At 28.8% G+C, this 24,510-nt stretch overlaps 1 protein-coding gene across 1 annotated transcript; it reads right to left on the bottom strand.

Annotated features, from left to right (window-relative positions):
* Positions 1–17,473: 17,473 nt before the first annotated feature.
* Positions 17,474–23,957, bottom strand: LOC142230833 (uncharacterized). Its single transcript, XM_075301458.1, has 5 exons — positions 23,557–23,957; positions 18,750–19,096; positions 18,345–18,488; positions 17,917–18,278; positions 17,474–17,852 (listed from the first exon to the last, which is right to left on the bottom strand). Exons 1-5 carry the CDS (start codon positions 23,758–23,760, stop codon positions 17,755–17,757), a joined length of 1,155 nt encoding a protein of 384 aa, XP_075157573.1. The 5' UTR covers positions 23,761–23,957; the 3' UTR covers positions 17,474–17,754.
* Positions 23,958–24,510: the final 553 nt, after the last annotated feature.

Here is a 24,510-nt window from a genome sequence, read left to right as displayed (position 1 = left end):
ATTTAAAAACAAATTTCGAATAGAAAATTTATTGTTTTTTTTTTTAATATGTAATTTAAACATTTAGAAACAGACCTAATGCCGTGGGGTTGTATAATTAATTTAAATACCTATGAGACAATGGGTGGTATATTCTACTTGGTCCCAGCAAAAAAAATGTGGAAGTTCTTCTCAAGGCACAACTTTAAAAGAACTTCCAAAAATGCTCTCCCAAAGATGTTCTTTATTTTAACTGCACAGGAAGTTCATTTGAGTCGATTTGTTTATATTCCCAGCAAAAAAAGAGCTTCCAAAAAAGTAGTTTGGATCCCCAATCTGTGATCCGGAAGTAGTGCAAACTTGGATCATCTGCAATGAATTTTACATGGGCTTGTCATAGGACGGAAGTACTCCCTTTTTGGATCCTTTGCATTGCTTTAGAAGTTGTTCTCTGGAAGTTAATTTGAATGAAGAAATTTACAAAGCGAAAAAAAAAAAATTTTCAGCCAATTTCACTTTTTTTTTCATCCATATGTTTTATTACACTATTATTTTCCTATTATCTAATTTTTACAATTTGAAAACTTTTTCGCTCCGACCAGGGATTGAACCTGGGTTTACTGGCACCATAACAGAACGCCTTAGCGTACTCAGCCACAAACGCCATTGAACATAAAGCGTCGAAAGGTCAATTCAAATGTTTGTGATATGATCGTAATACGACACCAAGGAATAACATTATAATTGTTTCTGGAGATGTTCTTTATTAGTATGAACGAAAAAATAAGAAACGCAGGTTCAAATCTCACCAGCGGCAATTTTCTTATCAAATATTTTTCTAAAAAAATATTTTTTTATGTTATGCATCATTTTTATTTTCGGCATATATTTTCGTATAAATATATTTTTTCCATTAAAAAATCAACAAAAAATTAAAAATTCCCGTAATTTGCAAAACCTTCTCAAAAGAACTTCCATGGAAGCGAAAAAGTCAAATAGCACAGGTTCAAATCCCAACGGGGATGAAATTTATTTTTTATTATTAATATTATTTTACTTTTTATTTATTTTCTATTTTTTTAATTTTTTTTTATTAGTTTTCTATTATTTTGAAAAATTTAATTGTCCAAAATTTGCACATAAAATAGCCTGATTGCGTTCTTTCTAATACTTGTCCACAAGGACTGCATCGGAAGTAAAAAAATCATTGGGGAATCCCAAGATGCGCTTTAGAAGAAATGTTTGTGTACTTGTCCAAAAGGACTGCATCGGAAGTGGAAAAAAATCATTGGGGGATCCCGCGATGCTCTTTAGAAGAAATGTTTGTTGGCTTGTCCAAAAGGACTGCATCGGAAGTTTGGAAAAACTCGATGGGGGATTCTGGGATGGGCTTTAAAAGAAATGCTTGTGGAACAACTTCCAATTTTTTTGCTGGGATTCTACCTGGTCCCAGCAAAAAAATTTGGAAGTTCTTCTCAAGGCACAACTTTAAAAGAACTTCCAAAAATGCTCTCCCAAAGATGTTCTTTATTTTAAGTGCACAGGAAGTCCATTTGGGACAATTTGTTTATAACTCGCTTTTTTTATATTTTTAATGGGAAATTTATTTATTTTTTTTTTTTTTTTTTGCTAAGAGGTTAAAAACAGATTAAGAATTGATAAAATGGTACAAATTATTTAAATTTAGCCGAAAAAAATTCCGAATTCTTTTGTAGAAAAATTTCGAATTTTTGAAAATAAATATTTGAGTACAAAAGTTCCAGACGAGCGTTAATGCATTATTAAAAATCATAAAAAAATTTTAAATTTGTCAAAATATCACAAAATTTCTTATTTCACATCCAAAACACTGAACTCACACCATAAGAAGTGATGCAAATTCAGTGCAGCGGCTGTTGAAATGGTGGACATCCGTCCTATGACAAGCCCATGTTAAATTCATTGCTTCTGCGTCAATTTGGCACCACTTCCGGACCCAAAGAGAACAGTTTCACTACTTCTTTGGCGACGCTTTTTTTTGCTGGGGTATTAATGACATTTTAAAATTTAATTTTAGAAATTTTTAACTAAACTGTATTACAAACGCAGATTTCTCGTCGATATAACAATTTTCGACAAATTAAAGAATTTTTTTTTTAGACATAATAAAGAAAATTTCGTAGTTTGAAAAAAAAAAGTGTAGTTCAAAATTGCAAATATACCTTTAGGGCCATACAAATTTCAAGATCGGCACATTATTGGTATTTTGTTAATTACGAAAATTTTTTAAAACAAAAATTATATGAAATTGTCTTCTTCAAATTATTTAATGTTTGCAAAATTTTAGCGAAGTTGTTTTCATAGATTTATTTGACAACCCTAAGGAAAATTGGTGCGAATTACCACTAACAGACCTGAAATATAAAAATATTTTTTTAATGGGTAATTTAAACATTTACAAACAGCCTTAATACCATGGGTGGTATAATTAATTTAAATACCTACGGGACCATGGGTGGTATAATTAATTTAAATACCTACGGGACCATGGGTGGTATGAATAATATTAATTGTTGTTACTTTGTACTACTTTGTATACAAGGGATGGGAAAATGCAGTACTATAGTACATTTTTCAATACTTTTTCACTCTCGTTAGTACCGTAGTACCATCGCGATTGATTTAGTATCTTTTGTGTATACAGTTTTGAATAGTTTCAGTTTTCACGACAAAATAATTTTAATATTTTGAGGAAGTCTTTCATAAACTTATTTGCTAAAGGTAATTTGCAATATATTGAAACTACATGTACACGTACACTTTCTAGAAGAGACGTTATCGATCGCGGTCTAGAACAATGAGGACTGTATGAATACAACTTTGTAAGCAAATTTTGAATTGCGACCAAATGGCCTTACGAAAATAAGCGTTATTTGGCTTATAATATCTCTCAAAGTGTGAGAAAAAATACAAAAAAAGGACTTGAAAAAGTATCAGCTATAGTTTTTGTATAAATGTCCATTTACTAGAAACATACAGTAGAAAAATTGTATCAAATTTTCATATTTTTCGTTTATTGTTAAAGAATTTTTATAAAAATGTAATTTAGTGCTCACCAACATGGAAAATAATTATAAATTATTTAGATTAAAGTCTCTACTTTAAAATAACATCGAGAAATAAATCGAAATTAAGTGGGAAAATAAAATTTGGTGTCTTTTTCGAATGTCCTTCTATGTGGACATCGGTAGCGAAAGGGTTAATTGGACAAACTCATGTTGGTAGTATATTTTGGTTGAATAAACCCCGAAATTTAGTGAAAAGTACATTTTCGCTCAAAAAGTACCCTCCACCATAGGATGGGGGGTATATTAACTTTGTCATTCCGTTTGTAACACATCGAAATATTGCTCTAAGACCCCATAAAGTATATATATATATATATATATATATATATATATATATATCTATATATATATATATATATATATATATATATATATATATATATATATATATATATATATATATATATATATATATATATATATATATATATATATATATATATATATATATATATATATATATATATATATATATATATATATATATATATATATATATTCTGGGTCGTGGTGAAATTCTGAGTCGATCTAAGCATGTCCGTCCGTCCGTCTGTTGAAATCACGCTAACTTCCGAACGAAACAAGCTATCGACTTGAAACTTGGCACAAGTAGTTGTTATTGATGTAGGTCGGATGGTATTGCAAATGGACCATATCGGTCCACTTTTACGTATAGCCCCCATATAAAGGGACCCTCAGATTTGGCTTGCGGAGCGTCTAAGAGAAACATTATTCATCCGATCCGGCTGAAATTTGGTAGTATATGGTGTTGGTATATGGTCTCTAATAACCATGCAAAAATTGGTCCACATCGGTTCATAATTATATATAGCCCCCATATAAACCGATCCCCTGAGTTGGCTTGCGGAGCTTCAAAGAGAAGCAAATTTCATCCGATCCGGCTGAAATTTGGTATCTGGTGTCGGTATATGGTATCTAACAACCATGCAAAAATTGGCCCATATCGGTCTATAGTTATATATAGCCCCCATATAAACCGTTCTCCAGATTTGACCTCCGGAGCCTCTTGGAGGAGCACAATTCATCCGATCCGGTTCAAATGTGGAACGTGTCTATGGTCTCTAACATCCATGCATAAATTGGTCCACATCGGTTCACAATTATATATAGCCCCCATATAAACCGATCCCCAGATTTGGCTTGCGGAGCCTCTAAGAGAAGCATATTTCATCCGATCCGGTTGAAATTTGGTACATGGTGTTGGTATATGGTCTCTAACAATCATGCAAAAATTGGTACACATCGGTCCATAATTATATATAGCCCCCATATAAACCGTTCTCCAGATTTGACCTCCGGAGCCTCTTGGAGGAGCAAAATTCATCCGATCCGGTTCAAATGTGGAACGTGGTGTTAGTATATGGTCTCTAACATTCATGCAAAAATTGGTCCACATCGGTTCACAAATCAAACCATTCTCCAGATTTGGTTTGCGGAGCCTCAAAGAGAAGCAAATTTCATCCGATCCGGTTCAATTCGATTGTGGATATCAGTGTTTAGAATAAGTTTCTACGCAATCCATGGTGGAGGGTACATAAGCTTCGGCCTGGCCGAACTTACCGCCGTATATACTTGTTTGTAGTTTTTAAACATATTTCATCCTTGTTTTGTATTAATGAAATTTTAAAATGTTTACACTACAACGTCCATTAAATGGCATTTTACGATTTCTTAAAAATTTATATATTTATTCAATAATGAAAATAGAACAAAATTCATTGAAATTAAAAAAAAAATACAAAACAAATATTAGAACATTTCTAAATTTCCATACTTGAGTTCTAAACAAATTAGCCTTAGACAAAATTAAAAAAAAAACTTGAAAAACAAAAATGCAATTTCATACAATTTTTTGAAAATATTATTATTATTATTATTTAGTTTTAGAAAAATTAACAAAATTGTATGTCTATATGAATAAAATAGTTTATCTATTATTACAAATAATATCACAACTTATCGACACCCCTCGTACCATGGATGGTATGATTGATTTAAATACCTATGAATTATAAGACCATGGGTTGAATGAGTAATTTTAATTTCTACCCCATTCTGTTATAATGAAATTTTGATAAGTATACGCCAGAAGGTCCAATTAAAATTAATGACCATTTTACAGTATTTCTTCAACACTAACTTAGTTATTATTTCACCTATGAAAATTGAATTAAATGGATGCATAATTTACCAAAGATTCTATGAAATACACATGAATAAGTTCTTAAGCCTCAAATTACTTATTATATTATATCATCAACCCATTCATTAAACATGCAAAAATATTCTTATAAAAGAAATCATCAAAGTGTAATATGTAACTGCCAAAATGTGTTTAACACTATTTAAGTTTATGAGTTTGTATGAATTGAAATAAAAACCCAAACCTTTTTGAAATGTAATTTTTTTAGTCAATATCACCAATCACCATACGAAACGAAAAACAAAATGTAGAAAATAAGCAGAAAATCAACTCCATAATTGGATTATCTATAATTCATAAACGACTACAGCCCAATAATAAGGGGATAACAAAAAGATACTACTTTATTGGAATCAACCTCATCCCGAGTATTCTTGGAATTGGTTTCATGATTTTCTTATCATTTTTGTTTTTCTTTCTTTCTTCCATTATTCCATATTACTTCATCCCTACATCCCATCCATCCATCCATCCATCCCCTACTTTAAGATGCAAATTTTGTACATAATCAAGTCTTTGTCACAAAGATATTGAGAACACAAAAATGAATACTAAAGCAATTGGTTCTAAAGTTAATAGATTTTAAGACACAACAAAGCAAACAAAGCCCAGAAAAAAATCTAAATAAAATACCTATTAAATAACAAAAAAACCAAAAGAAATCTTTCCTCCTCGTCCCCCTACATCCTCTCCTTCTAAAAAATCCAAAATTCAAACATACGGATCAAACAACCCGGAAAATGATAAAAAATATATATAGTTTTTAAAATGTCCTTCCCTCCCTCCCTACGAATTAAAATAGAATAAGGCAACAAAACCATAAAAAAATTAGAAGAAAAGATACTTAAAACTTGTAAAATTAAGAAAAAAAAAAACAAAAAACACACTATGTTAAATTGTCATATGAAATTTAATATTAAAAAAATAAAAATACTAGAAAATAAAATTATTTACATCTAAAGGAGTCTATTATAACTTGTTAATAAATTAATAAAAAAAAAATCTCACAAAAAACACATCAATTTATTGAAATCCTAAATGAGATGAGACAGAAAGAGAAACATACAAACACTGTACTGTGTCCACTGCCTTCCTCCTCCGAAAAAAAAACCGAAAAATATATTTTAAAAAACATGAAAATATTTACATTTCAAATTCATTACATGTGTACTAGGGTAGGGTATTGGTAAAAAATTAATGTATAAGTTTATGGCTGATTCCATATATTTCAATACAATTTCATATAATTGGATTTGAATCCGTATGGAAATCATTTCTAGAAATTGAAAAAAAAAAAATATTTCCATCAAACAATATTATAAATTTACTCAAAAAACATCAACAAGTTTTTCGGCAGTTTTTTATTTTTCCTAACATCTGGGCATTTGAAAAGCTTCTCTCTAGAGAAAAAAATATCAAAAATATTTTTTTCAATTTAAATTTAGTTTGCAAATACCCAGAAAAAAAGCTCGCCAAAAATGCAGTGAAAATGCTTTCTTTGGATCCGGAAGTGGTGCAAAATTGGCGCAGAAGCAATGAATTTGTGTTCACCATTTCAACAGCCGTTGCATAGAATATGCATCACCTTTTAAAGTATGATCCGAATTAAGTGGTTTGGATGTGAATTACACAATTTTGTGATATTTTTCCAAAGAAATAATTTTTGTATTTTTTTGTGATTTTTAATACATTCTAACGCTTGTCTGAAACGTTTGACCTCAAGTGTTTCCAAAAACTCGAAATTTTTTACAATAGATTTATCATTTTTTTCGACTAAATTTAAATAATTTGTATCAGTTTATAAATTCTTACTCTCTTGTTAACTTATTTGAAACACAAAAGGCTAATAATCACGGTTACCAAAATAATCTACCAAAATTTGAAGAAAATGTATTAAATAACAAATCTTAGTTTGCAATTTTTCGTCAAATTTTTGCGATTTTCATTGTCAACAATTTATTTCTATAGAAAATTGTTGAAAATTTGTTTTTTTTTTATAGAATTATTATTTTTTTTTTATTTGTATAGAAAATGTTTGCAAAATATTAACTCTATAGAAAATTTTGTAAAAATTTTATTTCTATAGAAAATTTTGTAAAAATTTTATTTCTATAGAAAATTTTGTCAAAATTTTGTTTCTATACAAAATTTTTGCAAAATTGCATTTCTACAGAAAATTTTTAGCAAAATTTTATTTCTATAGAAAATTTTTAGCAAAATTTTATTTCTTAGAATTTTTTTTTTCAAAATTTTACCTCTATAGAAAATTTTTAGCAAAATTTTATTTCTATAGAAAATTTTTAGCAAAATTTTATCTATATAATTTTTTTTTTCAAAATTTTATCTCTAAGAAAATTTTGTCAAAATTTTATTTCTATATATAGATTTTTTTTTAAATTTTATTTCTATAGACAAATTTTGTCTACATTTTATTTTTAAAGAAAATTTTTGCAAAATTAGACAATTTTATTTCTATACAAAATTTTTGCAAATTTTTATCTCTATAAAAATTTTTTGCAAACTTAGACAATTTTTGCAAAATTTTATCTCTATAGAAATTTTTTGCGAAATTTTATTTCTATAGAAAATTTTGCGAAATTTTATTTCTATTGAAAATGTTTGCAAATTTTTTTCTATAGAAAACTTTTGCAAAATTTTATCTCTAGAGAAAATTTTGTCAAATTTTTATTTCTATAGAAAATTTTTGCAAAATTTTATCTCTATTGAAGGTTAGGTTAGGTTAGGTTATGTGGCAGCCCGTTGTATCAGGCTCACTTAGACTATTCAGTCCATTGTGATACCACAGTGGTGAACTTCTCTCTTATCACTGAGTGCTGCCCGATTCCATGTTAAGCTCAATGACAAGGGACCTCCTTTTTATAGCCTAGTCCTGTGAAACCACTTACACTGAAAAAAATATTGTCGTGAAGTCAAAGATTTCATTTCTCCAAAATACGAATGCAAATTTTTCTTAGCATAGAAGACGCATTTCTCTAATATAATTTTTTTTCCTTGTCCAAAAGTCGATAAACTTTTCAATGAAGTCGTATTGTCCTTATAATTAAGTGATTTCACTTAAAAATGGGTATCATAACATGAAAGAAAAAATGTTTGGTCTAAGGTCAACTTGACTTTAATAATTCAGAAAAAAATGTTTAAATTTAATGAAATTGTCTTTAAATTTGTTGTCTTTTTGCATCTTGACCACAAAGCAAAAAATCGTTCAAATATAGGACATGTTTTTAACACTTTATTTTAAAGACGTTTGTTACTTGAAACATAGCATAATTTCTACTAGAAGTCGAGTCTTAATGTGGAAAATAAAGTTGTCGTTAACTCGTTTTTAGAGGACTTTGATAGCATATGAAGAAAAATAGCTGAAAAAGCGAAAAATTAAAATTTGCTTCCTAGAAGCAAGTACACAAAACCCGATTTTAAAAAAGAATTGTGTCTTAAAAGTATCCTTACTTGTATTCTCCGCTTCTTTGGCTCGGAATCAATACCAAATTTTTTTAAGTAAAGACAAAATCTTTGGAACCGGGTATGCTTTTTTTTCAGTGTAGAGATGCTTTGAAACCCTCACAAATGTCACCAGCATTACTGAGGTAGGATAATCCACCGCTGAAAAACTTTTTGGTGTTCGGTCGTAGCAGGAATCGAACCCACGACCTTGTGTATGCAAGGCGGGCATGCTAACCATTGCACCACGGTGGCTCCCATCTCTATTGAAATTTTTTCTCAAAATTTTATCTCTATAGAAATTTTTTCTCAAAATTTTATCTCTATAGAAAATTTTTGCAAAATTTTATCTCTACAGAAAATTTTGTCAAAATTTTATTTCTATAGAAAATTTTGTCAAAATTTTATTTCTATAGAAAATTTTTGTAAAATTTTATTTCTATAGAATTTTTTTTTCAAAATTTTATTTCTAGAGAAATTTTATGAAGTACCTCTTAGTTGGAGAGGAATATTTTGCAATATCTAACAAAAAGTCATGAATTCTACCAATCTACCAAACAGTAAAAAATCTAAAATTTTTTTCTACCAAAAATATTTACTTAGAACTTTAATTGATTTACCAAATTTTTTTATTGAAATAAAAATATTTCTGTCTAGATTAGGTTGTGCCACCATCAAGTGGCATTGAAGTGATACCATTCGAGTCTAAAATAATCTAGCAAAATTTAGAGAAATATTTATCAAATAAAAAAATCTTATTTTGCTGTTTTTCGGTATTTTTTTTTTTTTTTTTTGTTTTCATTGTCAAAAATGTTATTCCTATAGAAAATTTTGGCAAATTATTATTTGTATAGAAATTTTTTTTTTAAATTTTTATTCTATAGAATTATTTTTTTTTTTTTTTAATTTTATTTCTATAGAGAGTTTTTGCAAATTTTTATTACTATAGAAAATTTTGTCAAAATTTTATATCTACAGAAAATTTTGCCAAAATGCTATTTCTATAGACAATTTTTGCAAGATATTATTTCTATAGAAATTTTTTTCAAAATTTTATGAAGTACCTCTTAATTAGAGAGGAACAGTAAAAAATCTAAAATTTTTTTCTACCAAAAATATTTACTTAGAACTTTAATTGATTTACCAAATTTTTTTATTGAAATAAAAATATTTTTTTTTCAGTGTAGATTAGGTTGTGGCACCATCACGTGGCTTTGAAGTGATACCATTTGAGTCTAAAATAATCTAGCAAAATTTAAAGAAATATTTATCAAATAAAAAATCTTATTGTGCTGTTTTTCGATATTTTCTTTTTTTTGGTTTTCATTGTCAAAAATGTTATTCCTATAGAAAATTTTGGCAAATTTTTATTTGTATAGAAAATTTGTGTAAAATTTTTATTCTATAGAACTATTTTTTTTTTTTAATTTTTTTTATAGAGAGTTTTTGAAAAGTTTTATTACTATATATTTGTATAAAAAAAATTTTTTTAATTTTTATTCTATAGAATTATTTTTTTAATTTTATTTGTATAGAGAGTTTTTGCAAATTTTTATTACTATAGAAAATTTTTTCTCTACAGAAAATTTTGTCAAAATGTTATTTCTATAGAAAATTTTCTATAAAAAATTTTATTTCTATAGAAATTTTTTTCAAAATTTTATTTCTAGAGAAATTTTATGAAGTACCTCTTAATTGGAGAGATACAGTAAAAAATCTAAAATTTTTGGAAGATTTCTACCAAAAATATTCACTTGGAACTTTAATTGATTTACCAAATTTCTTTATTGAAATACAAAAATTTTTTCTGTGTATCTAATAATCTAGCAAAATTTAGAGAAATATTTATTATTTTGCTGTTTTTCGGTATTTTTTTTTTTTGGTTATCATTGTCAAAAATGTTATTCCTAAGAAAATTTTGGAAAATCTTTATTTGTATAGAAAATTTTTGTAAAATTTTTATTCTATAGAATTATTTTTTTAATTTTATTTCTATAGAATTTTTGCAAATTTTTATTACTATAGAAAATTTTATCTCTATAGAAAATTTTGTCAAAATTTTATCTCTACAGAAAATTTTGTCAAAATTTTATTTCTATTTTGCAAATTTTTATTTCTAGATAAATTTTATGAAGTACCTCTTAATTGGAGAGGAACAGTAAAAAATCTAAAATTTTTCGAAGATTTTCACTTGGAACTTTAATTGATTTACCAAATTTCTTTATTGAAATAAAAATATTTTTTTCTGTGTAGTTTACGTTGAGCCAGCATCACGTGGCATTCATGTGAAACCATTCGAGTCTAAAATAATCTAACAAAATTTAAAGAAAATTTTATCAAATTAAAAATCTTATTTTACAGTTTTTCGTCAAGCTTTTGTTGGTTTTCAAAGAAAATTTTTGTAAAATTTTTTATTGAAATAAAAATATTTTTTCTGTCTAGTTTAGGTTGTGCCAGCATCAAGTTGCATTTACGTGATACCATTCGAGTCTGAAATAATATTTATCAAATAAAAAATCTTATTTTCCTGTTTTTCGGTATTTTTTTTTTTTTGGTTTTCATTGTCAAAAATGTTATTCCTAAGAAAATTTTGGCAAATTTTTATTTCTATAGAAAATTTGTGTAAAATTTTTATTCTATAATTATTTTTATTATTTTTATTTTTTTAATTTTATTCCTATAGAGAATTTTTGCAAATTTGTATTACTATAGAAAATTTTATCTTTATAGAAAATGTTGTCAAAATGTTATCTCTACAGAAAATTTTTGCAAAATTTTATTTCTATAGAAATTTTTTTCAAAATTTTATTTCTAGAGAAATTTTATGAAGTACCTCTTAATTGGAGAAGAACAGTAAAAAATCTAAAATTTTTGGAAGATTTCTACCAAAAATATTCACTTGGAACTTTATTTGATTTACCAAATTTCTTTATTGAAATAAAAATATTTTTTCTGTATAGTTTAGGTTGAGCCAGTAAACATCTATAGATGTTTTTTTTTTATTTTATTTCTATAGACAATTTTGCAAAATTTTATTTGTGCAAAATGTTATTTCTACAGAATATTTTTTCAAAATTTTATTTCTATAGAATATTTTCTGCAAAATTTTATCTCTGTAGAAATTTTTTGCAAAATTTTATTTCTAAAGAAAATTTTTCAAAACTTTATTTCTATAGAAATTTTTTTTTTTTGAATTTCTACGAACACGTTACGAATTTTAACAATCTACAAAACAGTAAAAAATTTAAAATTTTTGGTAGATTTAAAAAATTTTTAAATTCTTGAATTTTCTTAGCTACACAGAAAGAAATATTCTTGAGCCAAAAATCAAATATTAACATATTTATTAATCCAGTTAAAAGTTTAATTGATATAATTAAAATGTAATAGATAAAATTAAATGAACTTTTTGAATGATTTCATGACGAAAATATTTAAACATATAAGAATTCTTCTTAAATTCGTATTCTATTTTCATTCTTCTATGTAGCTGAATGATGATGAAATATTAAATATCGACATTATAAAAAATTAAAACTTTAATAGATACAGTAAAAAAATTAATTGGTCTAATTAAACATTTAATTAAATTGAATCAATCCAATTAAAAGTTTAAGTGATCCAATAAAAGTTAAGTTATCCAATCAAAACTTGAATTAATACAATTAAAAAATTAATAAAATTAATCAATCAAAAAGTTAATTGGTGCAAAAAAATGATGAGTTTAATTATTGCTTTGATTAAACCGTTAATTGGATAAATTATTTTTATAATGGATTATTTTTTCAAACACAATTAATTACAAAAATATCTATGGTATATTTGCCGTGGTATGTTTTCATCTATGGACGGCCTATAGCTTATACAAAAAAATACCCTAAAAAACACATGTTATTTATAATTTTTTTTTAATTTAATTTAATATGTTTTTATAGAAAAATTTGCATAACAAAATAAAAGAAAATTGTGACTAAACGATTGTTAACATTAATTAAAAATAAAATAAAATCAACAACACAAAAAGCTCAAACATAAACTGAATAATAATAATAGAAACAAAGAAAAACACTTAAGAATAATGTTATAAAATTAAAAGAAATATAACAATATTTTAACGTTACTCTAAAGGATAAGTGTTTGCAAATAACATAACTATTGGATTAACAAGAAAAAAACAACAACATCATATACATACTCGTAATATATAAGGAGGAAAATAAAATAAATAACAAAATTTAGATACATAAATAAAACAACAGAAAATAAAATAACAAAAATTAGATACCACATTGTTTACTAATTAATAAGACAAAAGAAACAAAAAAATATATAATATAAAAAACAAATAATTTATATAATAAAAAAGTATTAATTAAGATTTAAGAATGAAACTAAGCATGGTTGGGGACTAAAAAAATTTAACAACGATATTAATACATATAAAAAAATTTAATATAAATAAATAATTAAAAAAAAACAAAAAACAAAATAGTCAAATGAAAATGAAATTAAGGGACGCGAACAAATGATATGAAGTGAAGTCAAAAATGAAACCATTACAAACAGTTAACTTACATTTAGTCTTTTAGTAACATTAACAAATTTAATTTAATTAAAATAAAAACAAATTAAGGGAGTATGAAAACACTTAAATAAGAATGTTTGAGATTTTGAAAAACATTATAAAATTATTTAGAAAAAATAACTCATACGACGAAATATGATCGAAAAAAAATGTAATCGATGAAATGTAAGAGAAATGAAAAGCGAAAGAAAACAAATGAGAAAAATAAAACAAATGAGAATTATATTTAAATTGTAAATAAATGAAAATGAAATTGAAACCAAACAACAAACAAACACATAATAAACTTATTTTTTACTCAAACAAACAAAATGATGACATTTAAACAAACATTTATTATTTCTTTAAAGGAATTTAATAAATTTAACAGAAAAATTACTAACGAACAAATAATCCTAAGTGGTTTTTATTTAGCTCGAAATGCGGTAAGAATGGATGGATGGATGCGGTAGGCTACATACAGCGTTACCGTTGCGAATTTTCAGAAAGTGGCAATCATCGAAAAAAGTGGCACAATTATTCTTGCTTTTTATTTATTCTTTTTGTTGAAACGAGTTCAACAAGCTACTATTGGTGAACTTCCCTAACGGTTCTATATGATTTTCTATAGAAAATTTTGTCACAATTTTATTTCTATAGCAAATTTTGTCAAAATTTTATTTCTATAGCAAATTTTGTCAAAATTTTATTTCTATAGAAAATTTTGTCAAAATTTTATATCTATAGAAAATTTTCTCAACATTTTATTTCTGTAGAAAATTTGTCAAGATGTTATTCCTATAGAAAATTTGTCAAAATTTTATTCCTATAGAAAATTTTGTCAAAATTTTATTTCTATAGAAAATTTTGTCAACATTTTATATCTATAGTAAATTTTGTCAAAATTTTATTTCTGTAGAAAATTTTTTCAAAATTTTATTTCTATAGAAAATTTTGTCACAATTTTATTTCTATAGCAAATTTTGTCAAAATTTTATTTCTATAGTAAATTTTTTCAAAATTTTATTTCTGTAGAAAATTTTATTCCTATAGAAAATTTGTCAAAATTTTATTCCTATAGAAAATTTTATATAAATAGCACATTTTTTCAATATTCTATTGGTATCGAAAATTTTGTCAAAATTTTATTTCTATAGAAAATTTGTTAAAAATTGTATTTCTATAGAAAATTTTGTCAAAATTTTATTTGTATAGAAAATTTTGTCAAAATTTTATTTTTATAGAAAATTTTGTCAAAATTTTATATTATATTTTATTTATAAATAGCACATTTTTTCAATATTCTATTGGTATCGAAAATTTTGTCAAAATTTTATTTCTATAGAAAATTTGTTAAAAATTGTATTTCTATAGAAAATTTTGTCAAAATTTTATTTCTATAGAAAATTTTGTCAAAATTTTATTTCTATAGAAAATTTTGTCAAAATTTTATATCTATAGTAAATTTTGTCAAAATTTTATTTCTATAGCAAATTTTATAGAAATTTTTGTCACAATTTTATTTGTATAGCAAATTTTGTCAAAATTTTATTTCTATAGTAAATTTTCTCAAAATTTTATTTCTGTAGAAAATTTTATTCCTATAGAAAATTTGTCAAAATTTTATTCCTATAGAAAATTTTATATAAATAGCACATTTTATCGAAAATTTTGTCAAAATTTTATTTCTATAGAAAATTTGTTAAAAATTTTATTTCTATAGAAAATTTTGTCAAAATTTTATTTCTATAGAAAATTTTGTCAAAATTTTATTTCTATAGAAAATTTTGTCAACATTTTATATCTATAGTAAATTTTGTCAAAATTTTATTTCTATAGCAAATTTTATCAAAATTTAATTTCTATAGAAAATGTTGTCATAATTTTATTTTTAAAGAATATTTTGTCACAATTTTATTTTATAAGGAACTGAAAATCTACCAAAACATCAAGAATTCTATCAATCAGTAAGTAAACAATCTACCATTTTTGCTAGAAATCTACCAACTGTGGCAACCGTGCATATAAACCGTTTTTAAGCAGACCTCTAGACCTCTAGAGCATTTTGAACACGAACTGAATATCTCAATTTGTACCAAATAGGTCATTGTAGTACAATTGTAATTTTCGGAAGAGAGATGTACCAAAATTAGTACAATTGTACCAACTTTTACATCCCTGCCACTAATACCTATAGCTGTCTCAATCTCACGATAGGTCACATACTGATCTTGCTATATCACTTGGAGCAAAGCATCAATGGTTTCCCGAAATATAACTGGACGACGACCTTCAAGAAATTCGTCTTAGAATGAACCACGATCTCGGTCGGGAACCACCGTGGTGCAATGGTTAGCATGCCCGCCTTGCATACACAAGGTCGTGGGTTCGATTCCTGCATCGACCGAACACCAAAAAGTTTTTCAGCGGTGGATTATCCCACCTCAGCAATGCTGGTGATATTTCTGAGGGTTTCAAAACTTCTCTAAGTGGTTTCACTGCATTGTGGAACGCCGTTCGGACTCGGATATAAAAAGGAGGTCCCTTGTCATTGAGCTTAACATGGAATCGGGCAGCACTCAGTGATAAGAGAGAAGTTCACCAATGTGGTATCACAATGGACTGAATAGTCTAAGTGAGCCTGATACATCGGGCTGCCACCTAACCTAACCTAACGATCTCGGTCGAATTTTCACTCAATCAACGAATCGACCCAATTTTTGGATTCTCCATAAAAACAAAAACACTGATCGGCCAAGTCATGCGTCATCGACACGGTTGCCACTCGACCCAAAAATAATCTACCAAAATTTGCAGAAAATTTTTATTAAAAAACAAACCAATCTTATTTTCCAAAATTTTAATTCCGTAGCAAATTTTGTCAAAATTTTATTTAATATACAAAATTCTGTCAAAATTTTATTTTATAGAATATTATTATTATTGTATTTCTATAGAAAATTTTCTCAAGATTTTATTTCCATAGAAAATTTTGTTAAAATTTTATTTCTATAGAAAATTTTTGTCAAAATTTTATTTCTTGTCAAAATTTTATATGCATAGAAAATTTTGTGAACAAATTTTATATGCATAGACATTTTTTTCAATATTTTATTGGTATAAAAAATTTTGTCAAAATTTTATTTCTATAGAATATTTTTTCCATTTTTTCTTTCTATAGAAAATTTTGCAAAATTTATTGCTATAGAAATTTTTGCAAATATTTTTTTTTTTTCTATTAAATATTATTTCAAAATTTTATTTCTATAGAAAATTTTGTCATTTTATTTCTAATGAAAATGAAATTTTGTCAAAATAAAATATGAATTATTTTTTGTTTAAACTTATTTTATGGGACTTTTGTTTTTAAAAATATGAAATTTTTCGAAGGCAAAATACTTTTGAGACTCACTGCATCTACAATTTTTTATCACAATGGACTGAATAGTCTATGTGAGCCTGACAATAAATTGGGATGCCACTTCAACCAAACCTTCTAACATCTTTGAAAGAATTGTACCAATTGTGGCAACCGTGGTCATCGATCGGTATATAAAAAATATTGAATTAAGATCAAAAGCTTTTGTGATCATTTTACTCGGTTGCAACAGCTCATAGTACATCAAAACTAGATGGTTCCACAAAATACACAGTGTAAGATTCTTTCCAGGAATATTCGATTTTTTCAGGCGTTGTTGTGGCATGACCGTATAGACCCGATTTCACCACACGTCATTATAATGTTACGATGCAAAAAAAGGAAATTTTCCAATTCTGTTTTTTTTTTTGGGGGGGAGGGACGAAACTTGACATATTGAGAGCCAAACAACTGTATAAATGGCACATAATAAAAATAAAAGCCATGCAATGAGCTACGAATATAGTTTCAGAATTGCCTAATGCCTATATCCCGAACTGTTGACCTTATTAGGACGACTCCAATAATGTGATTCTTTTATTATACGATATATCATATCCCACCAGTATTTTCTCTGTTCTTTATGTGCATTCACACATTGTGAGTTTTCCAAAGAAACGAGAGACATTACCACAATTTAAAAGAAACCAAATACTAAACACAAGTCGAATGTTGGATTCTGATATATGATCCCACCGAAATAATGTTATAAAAGTCTTGCATAGATTTTTCAATTATATATTGAACTTTAACATGTGTTTATTTGTGTACAATTACTTTAATTGATTTAGAGAGCATAAAGGAATTGGGATTTTTTTGTTTTTTTTTTTTTTTTTTTGTAATATTCGACATAACATGTAACATTCAAAAAAGGGATAAATGTTATTATTTTATCTAACTAAGATGGAGAGACTATCATTACGTCATAAATTTGCAAATTAGTGTATGTGTTAGATAGAGAGAGGATATTAAACATTTCAGCTAATTTTTAAACTTGAAACAACTAACAATCAGTGGATAGAGTGTCATCATTATCATCTTCTGGCTCACTGCCACGACCCTCACGTATACGCTTCAATTTACGCTTCAAAACCATGATACCTGAAGATATAAGAAGAGAACATTAAGTCATTAGAAACCAAAGATCAAATAAGCGAATACTTACATTTAATTGCCTGATAGGCTTTTGATGATGAAGACTGTTCCATACCAGTTGCCATTACACTGCTGCTATTCAATTTCTCATGGGCTAGTTTCACTTCCAAATAAGCTTTCTTAAGAGCTTTAAAATGTCGATGTTCACTAGAATCTTTCAATAGAATACACTTTGCAGCCGAACCCTCACCCGAACAATCTGCCGGTGTATTATGATAGATCTGATGATAGAAATATTGCAATACTGGTGAATTCCAAATGCTAAGGCCATACCACAACCATATAACAATGTTGAGGATAATTTTGAAATTTTTTGCAAACAACGTGGGTACCAGATATGTAAAAGGCAAAAGACTTATAAAGACATGAGACCTTAGAGAAAAAAGAGATATGGTTGAACATTTTGTTGAAATTTATAGCTATACTGATATTACTTACCATGAAGCTATTCTTAATCCTAGAAAAATTTGATAGACCAAAATATTTCTCTTTGAATTTTGCAAGGCCAACAAACTTAGAATTTCGGTGATTATATTGTAGATTCCCAAAATTAAGTTTACGCCAACAAAATAATTTTCGTATCTAAAAATTAAATAAGAGGTAATAATAATTAATCGATATATGCTGCAAAACTATTTCCAAACAGCAAGATTTTATGAAAGAAATATAACTTAAAGCATTAATTTTTAGTTTACAAAAAAGGCTATTGGTGGATGCATCGATGTCAATCCTGATTTGTCCACGTTTAATGATTTTATCGCTACGAAAGTTTAGTCTATTTGTGCTAGTACAGTAGTCAATTTTTATGAATTTTTAGAATACATATTATTTTACACTACATACCTATATGTATCAATAGCCACCAAAGCTAATAGATAGAGTCCCTTTGAGGCACCATCCAAATAATCAGATTCTTTAAAATCCAACATAGCTCCATGTAAATAAAATGTTATAATGAATAACGAATAGAATTGAAATTTTTCACATTGTTGAGATTTATAAAATATATGATCTTCGGATGAATAGAAAAGCGAATAACGTCCCTGGTTCTTTAACAACTGAGGTAATATAACATATTCATTATAAAAATATAGAAATAGTGTGCATGCGGCATAAAAAGCTATATTCCATATAGATCGAGAAAATTGTTTTCGTTTATAGAATTTTATATTCGACGTCTTAAGGAAGACCTGTAAGAAAAAGAAACCAGAAATTAAAAATTTTGTATTATTTATTTAAGTTAGCATTTTATTGTGACTTAATTTGTAGAGAAATCAGTGTTTGCCATTTTATACTTTTCAGCCGAAACAAAATATCATTTTGCGTAATCGAGTCAAAAAAATAGCAAACAATATTCGTTATTTCAACCAACAGTGACTGCTTCCTTTTTCAGTAGACTTTTTGCTGATTTGGCAGATTTCTTATTTGCTGTTCCTACTAACAAATTTCCTTCTATGTAGAGATGTCGAAGTCGACTATACATAACCTAACCCAACCAATCTCTAAACGTAAATTGTACATAGAATGAATTGAATTGTATTTTATTCATAGTTATAGTCTATAAAAAACATAGTCTATAAAAAACAACTTTGAAAAAATTTTCTGTGAATATTCCACATATGTATATGGCCGTAAAATAAAATTAAAAAAAAAGTAATATCAATTGTTCGAAATATTTCAAATAAATTTATATGGGCATTAAAATGGATCGATCCATCACATCTGCTAGTCTAACATTCTAGGAAACATAAAAAGATAGTAGTAATTGGAAGTTGATTTTCATTTACAATCATGCTGTACATTGATCGAATGAACAACGCAATGGAAACTAATTTGCGTAAAAACTTGCTTAGTTACAAAAATGTGAAGTGTTTTAAAAAATTTGGTTTAGCCGGAGTCCGACTCCAGCAAAATCTTCAGACTCCGACTCCAAGACTCCGACTCCGGCTCCACAGCCCTGGTTGGACCACATACTAACATCACGTACCAAATTTCAACCGAATGGGAAGAATTTTGCTCTTCCAAAGGGCTCCGGAGGTCAAATCTGGTGATCGGCCTATATATAATTATGGACCGATGTCGACCAATTTTTGCATGGGAGTTTGGGGCAGATATTAACACCACGTACCAAATTTCAACTGAATCAGATGAATTTTGGTCTTCCAAGAGGCTCCGGAAGTCAAATCTGGTGATCGGTTTATTTGGGGGCTATATATAATTATGCACCGATGTGGACCAATTTTCGCATGGTTGTTAGAGACCATATACTAACACCATGTACCAAATTTCAGCCGGATCGGATGAAATTTGCTTCTCTAAGAGGCTCCACAAGCCAAATCGGGGGATCGGTTTTTATGGGGGCTATATATAATTATGGACTGATGTGGACCAATTTTTGCATGGTTGTTAGAGACAATATACTAACAGCATGTACCAAATTTCTGCCGGATCGGATGAAATTTGATTCTCTTAGAGGCTCCGCACGCCAAATCGGGGGATCGGTTTATATGGGGGCTATATATAATTATGGACCGTGTACCAAATTTCAGCCGGATCGGATGAAATTTGCTTCTCTTAGAGGCCTCGCAAGCCAAATTTGGGGTCCGTTTATATGGGGGCTATACGTAAAAGTGGACCGATATGACCCATTTGCAATACCTACCGACCTACATCAATAACAACTAATTGTGCCAAGTTTCAAGTCGATAGCTTGTTTCGTTCGGAAGTTAGCGTGATTTCAACAGATGGACGGACGGACATGCTCATATCGACTCAGAATTTCACCACGACCCAGAATATATATACTTTATGGGGTCTAAGAGCAATATTTCGATGTTTTACAAACGGAATGACAAAGATAATATACCCCCATCCTATGGTGGAGGGTATAATAAAATTATTGGCACAAGGCGTGTTTCAAATACAAATATTGTGACGTCATTTGCTTGTACAGCTTGATAATTTTGCTTAATAAAGTTAAACATAATCAACTATAAACCATGAGAAGTTCGACTGGGAAAAATTAATACACATTCTAAAAAATGTTTTGAAACATTAGACTCTACGGTAAAGAGCGTATTTCGTTTATTAAAAACAAAATTGAATTCCGACCACAAATTATCCCAAGATTCTCGGGGTCACATTCGGCAGCCTTTTTAAGTCGTCCGCTCATGCCACTGCAATTTGTGATAAGCTCCGCGGTTGAAACAAGGTCCGGAAATGAAACCTTGTTGACTACACAGAAAAAATTTTCACGAAAATTTTTCCAATTAAAATTTTAATTGAGTTTTAAAAAATATTCAATTAAAAATTTAATTGATTCAACAAATTTTTTAATTGAAACAAAAATCAATCACAAAAATAATAGTATCAATTAATTTTTTAATTGGATCAATTAATTTTTTAATTGACCTTCAATTAATTTTTTAATTGAGACTATCATTTCTGTGATTGAAGACATTTCAATTAAAAAATTAATTGGATCAATTAATTTCGTGATTGAACCAGAAAAAAATTTTTTGTGTGTACATATGAGACAATTGGCCGGTCAGTCGAAAACTATGTAGCGCCAGTGTGGACACCTCAAACGAGCGACACGCAGTGGAATAACATACAGACCTGTCAGAACGCTGACCTTAGAACTACAACAGGATGTCTCCGCAGTACATTCCTGGATCACCTTTATGCGGAGACCAAGATCATCCCAGTGCGTCGACACAATTACATGTTGTCAAAGCAGTACCTTCTGGTTTTCTATCATAGTTGTCCTCCAAATCACCATCTTTTGGATAGGAAACCTCCACCAAGGAATGTAAGGGTTGATCTTCACCTTCTAGAGCCCGAGATCCAGCGTTATAAAAAGAGAGCCTCTAGATCAGGCAGCATACCAGACAGGTCTGAACAGGATTCATGAGGATACTACAAGGTTAATCCTGTTCTCGGAGTCCTGCCGCCGCCCATAGCACCGGAAGAGAGAGACCTCCCACGGCAGACAAGGATAGTTTTGGCCCAACTAAGATCAGGCAAGTGCAGCCGCCTCAATTCATACTTATCAGTGATTGATAGCAGCGTAGCTGACGTGTGCCCCATCTGCATGCCCAGCTAAGCCCACCCGTCTCACCACCAGATCACTCTGGGCACACTCCATCCTTGTCGCAGAGTTCCTTGATCTGGCTACTAGTTGAACTACACAAGCATAGAACAAAATGGATGAAACTACATTAAAAACTGTCCCAAAAAAATTAAATTAGGTCTGATTGCAGGTCGAAAACTCACTATTCCGGATACATTGGAATTAGAATCGAAAATATATAAAACCCTCAAATTATTCCATCAAGAACAATTTACTACACGAAGCAAAATCTTGAAATTATTTTGTATGATTACGCCATAGTGAACAATGAAGAAGAAAATCACATCATTCATTCAGTAGAATCAATCACAGTTTTGGTAACCCACGTACAGTGTACGTGTACGTGTACAGTTTTGGTCGAAAATTAAAACATTTCAGATTAAATAAATCCCGAGATTCGGGATTAATCCCACCACGAAAATCCCGGGATTTCGGGACGGGATTTATCTCGGTTGAAAGCCCTAGTACCGGCGTTAAGGTTTGGAAGTTTTTCGCCTAGTGTGATCAAGACATTTCTTGCGACTTGGTAACCCAGTTTCATATCTCCTCATACATTGCAAAAACAATTTAACTATATAGAGAGTAACCGCATCATTTGTTTACACAGTTTATGATAGGAACAAAAAAAAACATTTTCTCTTCTCTTTTCAATATATTTATATATTATGTCTTCCTCCGTTCAATCAAAGCCAGTGCTGCCGCTACTACTTCAATCGAAGTATTTTGCTTCATTTTCACAAAATTTACTTCGTCACTCCTTCTTCCAAAAATCTGCTTCACTTTTTGTCCTGCTTCAAATTTTTAAATTTTTCCCCATATTACCTAATTGTTTTTCCTATTCCTTTAATTACGATGAACATAGCGGTTTTAATCATTGAATTATTAACCGATGTGGACCAATTTTTGCATAGTTGTTAGAGAACATATACTTACACCATGTACCAAATTTCATCTGGATCGGATGAAATTTGCTTTTCTTAGAGTCCCCGCAAGCCAAATTTGGGAGTCCGTTTATATGGGGGCTATACGTAAAAGTGGACCGATATGGCCTATTTGCAATACCATCCGACCTACATCAATTATAACTACTTGTGCCAAGTTTCAAGTCAATAGCTTCTTTCGTTCGGAAGTTAGCGTGATTTCAACAGACGGACGGGCGGACGGACATGCTCAGATCGACTCAGAATTTCACCACGACCCAGAATATATATACTTTATGGGGTCTTAGAGCAATATTTCGATGTGTTACAAACGGAATGACAAAGTTAATATAACCCCATCCTATGGTGGAGGGTATAATAAAATGAATTCTATTGCTTTGTTTTCAAAAATGTATGCTACTTCAATTTTATTCAATCTACTCCACTTCTTTCCAAAATCTACTTCACTCAATTTTTCACTAGCGGCAGCACTGATCAAAGCTCATTATAAATTCTTTAATTGTCCCGATTGATTAAGGTACGCGTGACACCTTGTTTTCGCCACCCTGAAAATTCTATTTTTAAAATTCAAGTTTACCTGAAACAAATTGTGAAAACCCACGAAGCCAAGACTGAAGAGAAGAAAAATCCAGAACATAGCATTGGCCAAATAATTGAAGTCGATATTTTCCACCAAAGCATCAAATCTATCCGTGGTAATGAGGTATTTAAGCGGAAGGAAGAAATTGCTTATCTCCTCACCCAATGTGAGCTTATGGGCTCTGGAATCCAGAATACTCATCTTGTTGGTTGTTCTCGTAAGTCTCCGAAAATTTTTAATTTTACTTATATGCAAAAACTTTGCCTTATTTTAGTAATGAAACGCGAACATTTTCTACGGAACCTCATTAACTTCCGTAGTTATAAATATGAGGAAATTATTTTTCAATTTTTTTACATCTGCTTGAATGTTTCAATGTGTTGGTTTGTTTTGTTTATGAAAAACAGCAGGTTGCTGGGAAAACCGATACTCGATAAATTACTTTCTTTGGCGATAACGCGGTAATTTCAATGATTATGGTAAAATCGATAATGCATCTCTACCTAAATAGCGGCAGCGACGACAAGCACATAATTAAACGTTTCGCACGCATTGAAAACACTCCAATTAACTCAAGCATTTGAGAAATGTTTATATTCAACTGGCTTTCAGACATTTTGTAAACGGTTAGCTTAACCCTCTAATGCCCCAATTTTTTTGCCAGCTGATTAAATTTTCAATGTTAACGACACAAAAGCAAGAGAACTAAGCAAGAAAAATTTATACGGTAAAATTCAGCATATGCTGCAAAGCCTCCTTATTAAATGAAGCCCGCCTAAAGGCGGGCTTGGGCATTAGCGGGTTAATGTTCAAATTGAGTAACCAAAATAAACACAATCACTCGAGAAATGCTTAGTATTAACACAATTTCAAACGTGTTAAAACAGCTAGAATTAAAACTAACAGTCTATTTCTGATATCCGAATTCTGCTGTTCGTTCGCATACAAAAG

This window comes from Haematobia irritans, chromosome 3 (genome assembly GCF_050003625.1).
Source record: "Haematobia irritans isolate KBUSLIRL chromosome 3, ASM5000362v1, whole genome shotgun sequence".
Lineage (NCBI taxonomy): Eukaryota > Metazoa > Arthropoda > Insecta > Diptera > Muscidae > Haematobia > Haematobia irritans.
Note: the sequence above shows the minus strand (reverse complement) of the source record. Positions and strands in the feature narration are given on the sequence as shown.

Coding starts and splice junctions, on each gene's coding strand:
- LOC142230833 (XM_075301458.1), bottom strand. CDS start 23,760: ATGAGTATTCTGGATTCCAGAGCCCATAAGCTCACATTGGGTGAGGAG. Junction 19,097..23,556: donor GTTTTCACAATTTGTTTCAG/GTAAACTTGAAT, acceptor TTTTTCTTACAG/GTCTTCCTTAAGACGTCGAA. Junction 17,853..17,916: donor AGCCTATCAGGCAATTAAAT/GTAAGTATTCGC, acceptor TTATATCTTCAG/GTATCATGGTTTTGAAGCGT.